Genomic DNA, 8,941 nt, shown 5'->3' on the forward strand with positions numbered 1-8,941 from the left:
ATCTAAACCAGGCACTGAAAATTTGAGAAAATATGAAATATTAAATACAATAATTTATGTATGATTTTTAAGATGAATACACTGACAAAAAATATATATTGTAATGGATGCTGTCATTAAATTGAACCATACGAAATAATAATTGTATGTACTCGATTTAGTTGTTCCAGTGTTTTTGTTTAAAGGCAGAAGGTTGCACATACAAGGTTACACACTACAAGGTTGTGTAAATGAACTAATTATAAAATGTAATTATGCAAGACATTATTGATCATTTGTAAGGGCAACAATATGATAACAATCATTAATAGCAGTTATCGTGTATAGTTATCATAAAGCTGTGACCAATAAAAAGTGAGTTCAACAGGTTACATACTACACAGTCTTGAAATGGTAGTCAAGGGAAATGATTTCCATGGGTAGAATGTTGTAGGAAACGGTTTCTGGTATTAACCCACAAGTGTGGCATAATGATTCTGTTAAGCACAGCTATGGTATTCATGTTGTATCTTTCAAAGAGGAGAATTTACATAGGATCAAGATTCCAATGGATAAGGTTACAATATAGGAAGAAGAAATCTGATCCAAGATCAGCACTCCTACAGCGATGCATAAAATACAGGCTCTATTCTAATGAGAAACTCTTTTCACCTGTACCTACTCAAGCAATCACAAGCCATGACTGTGGTGTCACTGGTGTCTTATTAGTTAATGATCTCGTTATCTAATCAAGAGGGAGTGATCGCTGTGCATGGCAGCCAATCACCACAAGCAGTGGGAGGGATGAAAAGCTGAGAGGTTTTAAATACCTGGATTTTGGGCATTGTCATTTTTTTCTCAGGTGAGCCTGCAGCCAAGACATATCCAGCCAAAGCCAGTTCCACTCAGGCTTTGGGGGCAGGCTGCTTTGATCTTGTGCTTAGGGGCCACCTGCTTTGGAATCTCACAGCCATAGATCTAAAATGACATCAGCTGCCTTGTTAGATTTACACAGGTGACCAGTTTCATTCTCCCAGGGATGATTACCCTTAGAAGAAGGCTGAGATGCATCCTTTTGACAGTACTCACTCTGGGCAAATTGTCAAGGACAACCCTTTTGGCAGCGCTTTCTCTAGGCAGAAGATCAAGATCCATCCTCTCTGCACTCCTTTTTGTTTGCAGGAAGTCCAGGCCAGTCCTGTTCACAGTGCACCGCCTCTGCAAAAGGTCAAGACTTAGCCTACCTGTGGGGATTGCTCTCTGCAGGACAGCTAAATGGATCCTAGGAGCTCTGCTTTCTGTCTGTCGGAGATCAACACCCATCATTTCTGCAGCTGTCCGTCTATCCAGAAGATCCAAACCAATCCTGTTGGCACTGCTCTCTGTTATCGGAAGATCCAAGCCCATCCTTTCCATGATGCTGTGGTTCTGCAGAAGGTCCAAGCCCACTGCCTGGGCCCTGTTTGGTTTCAGCAAGGGGTTGAGACGGTTGTTGGTGGTTGCTGTAAGTAAATGCTTTTGGCTAATGCTAGCAGTAGGGATTGCATTTGCCTGTCACTCGAAGACTGTGAATTCTGTGATGGTTGCATTAAGGAGAAGATCATGGCCATTTCTCAAAGCCATCTTTGCCTTAAACGAATTCTCTGGACCCATGCTTGACATTATACTGGCTCTGAGTAAATGCCCAGCACCTGTATTTGAGGCTATCCGTGCTCTTAGCAAATGTGCAGTCCTACTGTTTTCAACCACACTAGCTTTGAATAAATGTTCTTGGCTAACATTGACAGCCGTTGTTTCACTAGGTGGATGTTCAGAACCCATGCGGGCAACTGTTGCTGCACTCAGCCAAATCGCTCGGTCAAAGATTTTAGCAGAAATTCTGGGACAATACTTTGAGACACCTCAGCTGTCAACAAGTGAGGCTTTGACTCAGTGTTACCAATCAGTGCAGATGGTCACTGTGGCTCTCAGTCAGTGCTCTTCCTCAGCACTGTCTGCCATTTTGGCTCTTTGTAGATGTGCCATTCCAATGATCTGTGCCATTATGTCTCTCTGTAGGAGCTATGGGCCTATTGTATCAGTTGTGGTTGCTTTGAGCCAGTGTTTAATAGAAGTGTTCTCTACAATTTTGGAACTCTACAAATCTTGTTTGTGAGACTCAACCATTCTTGGAGTTGCTCAAGGCTGAATATTTCTGTAACACTCCGTGCAACTTGAATTTTATGTACATTTTTATCTTGTTACAATTTTATAGCTTTTATTTTTCATCTGTTTTTTAACCATTTCAGTATAATAAAGGTATTATGTGCTTTTTCAATTTTGTATAAAGGTGAATTTTCTGAACATTTGAAAATCCCATGGAGAAGCATCGGTGGTCAAGCACTGCTTACAATTAAATTAATGCATTCTCCTATAGGAAGGGATTATACAATAACCAGCAAAAATGATTAATTATCCTTAATTTATAGGCCAAGTAAAAAGTAGTACCAAAGCTACACCAAGCTTCCTGTAACATACTTTAATATACAACAAACTTTCAATTATTTTCTCGTCATAGCAGCCACCATGTCATCTTACTGCATTTTCATGCCATATTATATTTTACCAGTTAAGATTTTGAATCTTTCTGGAGCAGTTTCTGTTCTAGTTTCAAGGCAAGCTTTCAGTATCATATTAGAATGACACATTGGGATCACTTTCTTTACAAGAGGTACAGAATATGAAATATGTATTGGAATATCCGGTGTAAAATAAAAAGCAACTCCAACTGAAATTGAAATTCCTCTAATATTGAAGCCACAACTCAATCTGGCTAGATTGAATAGTGTCCTCACCTCATTTCCTTCAATTATTGGCTACTTTGAACCATTCTGTGCGTGGTTAGTTTGCGGTACATAAGGTACAGAAAATTAAAGGAAGGAACTGGTTTTATTGCATCTGTTGTAATAATACAACCCCCATCTTCTCTTCATCAGGAAACGGAATGGTGTTCAATAAGGACACCGTCAACCGAGGTAAATCTGACATTGCAGTTACCCGACTGCACTATCATGAATACAGTATGTACTGAGTGAACCAAAGAGGTGGACAGATAAGCATTGTTATCATCCAGACAGACATCAAAGGCTGTGTTCATTTTCTGCAGGAGCTTTTAAAACAGAATTCAAAGCACTCAAACTCTGACACTTCGGCTACTCTACGGAAACCAGTTTAGTACCCAGTCTAAACACCAGAGCTCTCTTCTGCATGCCCTGCTCTGCTAACCGAAACATCTAATGAATATCCTTTGTGCTAAGGTCACACAGATTGGCACACAAAGCATATTAAAACTGCATCTAATTTCTCCTACAGGACGGATTCACAAACACACTGGAATAATGAAAAAGAATTTCATGAAAAAAAGAAATGAAATGTTTTAAGATGTCTACATACACCAGCATTTATTATGTCTTGCAACCACATGCAAAAACAAAAGGCCCATTTTTGGACACTGTAAATGATGTCAAAGAGTGGGGTCCTGGCATGCAAACCAATGTGGCTTTGCTTGTGACCTTAGTGCAAAAGGTACACTCCCTGGGCCTTACAGATATCACACTAACATTAATTCCCCCCCTATAATAGCAGCTGCTTTGGATAACAAACTTACAGCATCCCACTGTGTGTTTCTTTGAAATTTCTCGGTGCAACTATTAACACCCCCTAACTCACCCCAACACCCAAAACTACTACACCCCATAAAAACCAACTGCCGTTATGTATGGTTACCATCCAGTTGATCAGAGGACTATGCCAGGGGGCTATCTTGCTTGTAACAATCAAAAACACACAATTACTACAAATAAAGAAAATTGACACAGAAATGAAAAACAAAATAATGGTCCCATGATTACAAAAAACAACAAAAAAAAACAGAAAAACAACTTGATGGCACAGGCAAGTATGGGCAAGCTTTCTACTGAAAATCTCCATGCCCCAGCCAGTAACATAAAGGTACTTCATTTGTAAACTGAAGGCTGCACCCTAATAAATGGGACCCCCTCTAAAACAAGGCAAAGTAACGTAAAGAAACTAAAGTAACTAAACAAGAAATAAATGCATAAAAGGAAGTAACAACTGAGCAGTGCGACTGACTAAAACACAACTATATAGTGCAGACAGTAATCACAGTAACATCAAACACCTGACGACCCCTAAACTAGCCGGTTCTAGTTCCACTCATTACATACGTGCACATGATCCATAAGTATCATCTTCTGCTAAGAAATCAGTTACATGATTAGGCACTGGAAGCATTTCTGGGCAGGTGTGTCAGTATGTGTGTAACTATGCACTTTCCTGAAAGGAGGAAAAAAGGTTCACATTCTTCTCAGACTTTAGCTGTGCACAGAATTCTGCAACATTATGTCTAAATATCAATAGACTTGACTGCTGTTTTGATTGTAGCCAAGAAGGTAAAACAGCACTCTACTTCTGAAAACTCCAGAATTACACCAGCATTGAGCTTCTCTAGATAAGCAGTTTGATTCAAGAGAAAGAAAGCAGTATTTCTGTATATATAAAATATGTACAGAGAAAAAATTTCAGCACAGAAACAAATTTGGAAAAAAAAAGGCAAATTATTTTTCATAATCGGTTCTCCTTCCGCAAGAAAATTTGTAATTATGGACAAGCTCAACAAATGGAGAATTATGTTAAAATGACCACTTCACAGACAGCCTGAAACAGACAAGTTTTCTACAACACCAGACAAAATCTTCACCTGATGGTGAAAGAAAGTGTACATACAGTAGAGTTCATGACCACGGTTAACCTGGCAGACTCACCAGAACCAGGGGGAAAAAAAAAAAAAGTTCAGAATGCATTCAAACCTAACCCAATACAATGGACTAACTCCTTTTGGTTCGCAAGATTGGTTTTTCTAAACTATGGTCTCTAATATGCAATCGATCCTTCAAAACCTCCTAAGCATCTCAGAACAGATTGCTACGATATCCGAGTCACCGCACAGGATTAACTTTCACAAGAGTTTCTATGACGCGTCTATAGCATTACCATTGAAAAGCTGCGTGTAGCTGTTCTTCCTACAAAGCGGGCACTCGGCAGCAGTGCATGTCTGCATATCTGCTATCGTGTCAATGGCATGGACAGTGCTCTGTGTGGGGACTGACTAACCCATACGAGTAAGCACGTATCCCACTACGTATATGCATGAACCTTAGCAAACAGCTTCAGAATATGACCATGCACTTCATAAACTTTCCGGAAAGTGTTTCGGTGAGGCAAATCCCCCCCCCCCCCCAAAAAAAAAACATATATACATAAAATAAAACCTAAAAAACACAGCCAAAAAGCCAGCCCATAACTCACCACCAATGACAAAACAACATGAATAAAAACATAATAGAACAATGCCTTCAGATACAGGTTTAGGGTAAAGAGAGATTTCAGTATACATTCAGATAGAATAGGAATTTGAGGTTTGCATTAAAAATGGCCATGATAAAAGCCTCTTTATAAAACAGGAAAAAGGGTTTCTTTTTTTCCCCTCACAATCTTGATATTTGCATGAGAGTAGCTGTCTGGGGTGGAGCCGCAGATATATCAGTTGAAACGGCGTGAGGTGGGGTGGGGGTGGGGTCAAGGTGAGGCTTCATTCAACAGTCACAGACTTGGCCAGGTTCCTTGGGCAGTCCACCTGTGATGGAGGAAGGGTACAGAGGTGATTTACATGTAAACAACACTAACTGCAGGGTCATCATTGAAGAGTCAAGTTAAAGGGCATCTATGGGAGTAATTTCTGAAAATCATCTTAACCTTACTGCCATCGTTCTACACACAACTAAACTGAGCTTGAAACCAATAATTTAACCAGCAACAACAAACCTCTGGAGATACTATGCAATTGGACATACCACACACAGGCCAACAGCACTTGGCATGTCCAGCTTTCATTTCCTGAAAGAAGGCCTATCCCTCATGATGTGAGCTTGCTGGACTGCAGGACCTTGGACGGACTAAGTGAAGGACTGCTAAGTGATACAACCATCAAATCTGACCCCAACTGACCACATCTCACTTCACCACCTGACATCTGTCTCCAAATCTGAAATGTCGCTGAGGCCTCCACCCTCTCTCTCTTTCTCTCTCCTCTTCCTCTCTCTCTCAGTTTTTGCAGCTCTGAGGGTGCAGTGCAGCTGTCAGAGCACAGCGCCTCTGGCGTTGTCCACATCTGGCGGCGTGCGGACCGGCCCGTGTGTTTTCACCACACCCCGTTAACCCGACTGAGAAGAGCTACCAGCGCACCGTCTCCGTGACGAACGATCTGGTCTGGGGTCAGATCGTTCGTCACGGCCCTTCTCCAACGGGGTATTGCTCTGAAAGCGTTCGCGTTTGAGGCCCGTGGTGTAATCTGCAGGGGACAATCAATCCTTTCAGTGGCTTCACATGGTGTGCTAAGGGCCAGCGGTGGGGTCATAAGCGGTCAAAGCGACCATCAAACATAGGCTACAATGGACCGCATGACCGTCCCCTTCCCTTTCGGTGTAAATGAGCTAATCTCGAAAATGCATATGAATCGCAATCAGATTTTAAAAGCATGGTTGTAAATTTCTGTGTACAAAACAGCAAGTGCAGACACCAATGCAAATTACCACCTCAATGCACCTACCAGTGTGCAGTTTTTCTTTTCTTTACTCAAAAGTACTCAAAAATACACATGCATTTTTTACACTGGGTGGCAGGTGAACAACTAAAAAAGGCATGACCAGAAGTAACAGATACACATTAAATTGCCTAATCAATTTTGTGCAATAGCAAATAGCTTTTGTGTTCATTTTAATTGCTGTATTTAATCATATTTAAATGTTTAATGTTAAGCAATTAGCACCAACTACATACTGACATTTTTTAACATTAATAATTATTGTAATTGAAACTGAGGGACCCACCCACAATAAAATGAACATAGCTGTGGTTAGAAAGCTCAGTTTAAATAATGCCACTCTCTCATCTCTAGCTAGCCACAGGCAACTGCTGCTGGAAATTTATGTTGTTTCTTTTAAGCAAGAAGCTTATCGTTAGACCAATCATTATGCTGTTTTTTTTCTTAAATACTATGACAGTGCAACACATGATACTGACCTCATTATCATGAAGATACCAAATTCGACCATGCTATTTTCTTAGAGGTTATCGTTGTGTGTTTGTGGCTAGTTGCATATGTGCTTAGCGGAGTACTAAATGATCTGCTGTGCCATGCTACAATGCGTGTGGTCTTACTGAAGCCAAGACCACACCCATTTAGCACAGTTCACAAACCCCACCCTGAACCACCATGCCGTCGTTCAGTGAGGCAAAGGCCACCATGGTGTAGAGAGGAAATTAAATTATGTCTAAATACAAACAGCCTTTAAGATATTTTAAGCTCACACAGTAAGACAAAATCACAACAGTGATACTTATTTTAGATCTCGACGAGACCAAAATCCACTGAATACACATATAAGCCTTCTGTCTAATTATGTACATAGTGACGTGTACATATGTACATTGCTGGTCTACGGCAAGCAAATCTGACAAAGCACAGAATGCGAGTGGTATGGGTGGGGCTTCAGAGCCAGCTGCCTGGCAGGATGGGTTTGTGTTCGGAGGTGTTGTCTGCACAACACAGCCTGTCTGTGTGGCAGTAATGGCTCAATAACTACTGCCTGCCAGGCTGCGGGTGAGGAGGTGGTGCCTTAGTAACGGCAGTGGTGGAGATGGACAGCTTGCAGGCGGGCAGGCTGTGGGTGAGGGGGCGGTGCCTCAGTAACCGCGGCAGTGGTGACTGACAGCTTGTAGCCGGGCAGGCTGTGGGTGAGGGGGCGGTGCCTCAGTACCGGCAGCAGTGGTGAATGTGCAGCCTGTTGCCTGCCAGAGCTCTCTCTCATACTCACATCGTAGCCCCGCAGCACAGCCAGGTGGAAGGACAGCAGTTGCAGGGGGATGACGCTCAGGATGCCCTGCAGGCAGTCCACACAGTGCGGCACATTGATGGTGCGGCTGGAGTTCTTTATGGTCTCGTAGTCGTCCTTATCGCAGATCACGATGGGTCGGCCCTGGAAAAAAAAACCCACCACCAACGGGGTCAGCTCTTCGGTGTACCACTTTCAAATGGGAAGCTGAGCAGTATTCAGCAACTGCTCCACTAACTTGGCCCATCTCTTGTTTTAGCGGACTTTTCTTTCCGTGATAAATGCGCATGTATGTCGGTTTGGCTACAGGCACCTGCCAAATAACTGAACTGTAAAAGTTGTAATTCCATCCCAAGAACCACTGCAGGAGTTTCTGCATGATACAAAAGCGTATCACAATATTTCCACAACTCTGCAGGAGCAAACTGCGTCTCGTATAATGGCTTAAACATATTAGCCTGAGGAGTAACAAATGTGCTCTCTCTGCACTCACATCCAACAGAAATTTCTCCGCTCATTTTTTTCCTTTCCGAAAGCAGACCTGACGGAATCGGACGGTCGGGGGCGCGCTCCCCTTACCTGGCGGGCCACCACCTGCTGCAGGGCGTTCTGGCACTTGGTGTAGGTGTGGTCTCTCATGATGATCATGATGACGGGCATCAGCTTGTCCACCAGCGCCAGCGGGCCGTGCTTCAGCTCTCCGGCGAGGATGCCCTCCGAGTGCATGTACGTGATCTCCTTGATTTTCTGCACACAAACAGCAAAGGCACACCAGACAGACCGCCATTTTAACCTTCAGACTCACATCGCATTTCATGTGTTCATCTATGACGACCTCAAAACTCATTAGAGGTTACTGGAAAGAGTCCACACACATCCAAAGTACGTTCGTACCACTCACACCCACACACCGGAGACTATTTTCCACACTTACAGGTCTCTACAGGAGAGACAGCGCTGGTAGGAAGAGAGGTACATCTCTCACTCATGATAACAGATAACAGCCTGTG

General features: G+C 42.6%; 1 protein-coding gene across 1 annotated transcript in view; it reads right to left on the minus strand.

The window, feature by feature from the left end:
• Positions 1-2,890: 2,890 nt before the first annotated feature.
• Positions 2,891-8,941, minus strand: part of LOC118206222 (glutamine--fructose-6-phosphate aminotransferase [isomerizing] 1) — a 23,754-nt gene continuing 17,703 nt past the window's right edge. The window contains exons 17-19 of the mRNA XM_035378588.1: positions 8,511-8,678; positions 7,914-8,075; positions 2,891-5,674 (exon numbers count right to left, since the gene is read on the minus strand). Of these exons, the coding sequence (XP_035234479.1) occupies positions 5,630-5,674; positions 7,914-8,075; positions 8,511-8,678 (375 nt within the window). The 3' untranslated portion in view covers positions 2,891-5,629. The remainder of the gene's footprint in view (positions 5,675-7,913; positions 8,076-8,510; positions 8,679-8,941) is intronic.

This window comes from Anguilla anguilla, chromosome 10, assembly GCF_013347855.1.
Source record: "Anguilla anguilla isolate fAngAng1 chromosome 10, fAngAng1.pri, whole genome shotgun sequence".
Taxonomy (NCBI): domain Eukaryota; kingdom Metazoa; phylum Chordata; class Actinopteri; order Anguilliformes; family Anguillidae; genus Anguilla; species Anguilla anguilla.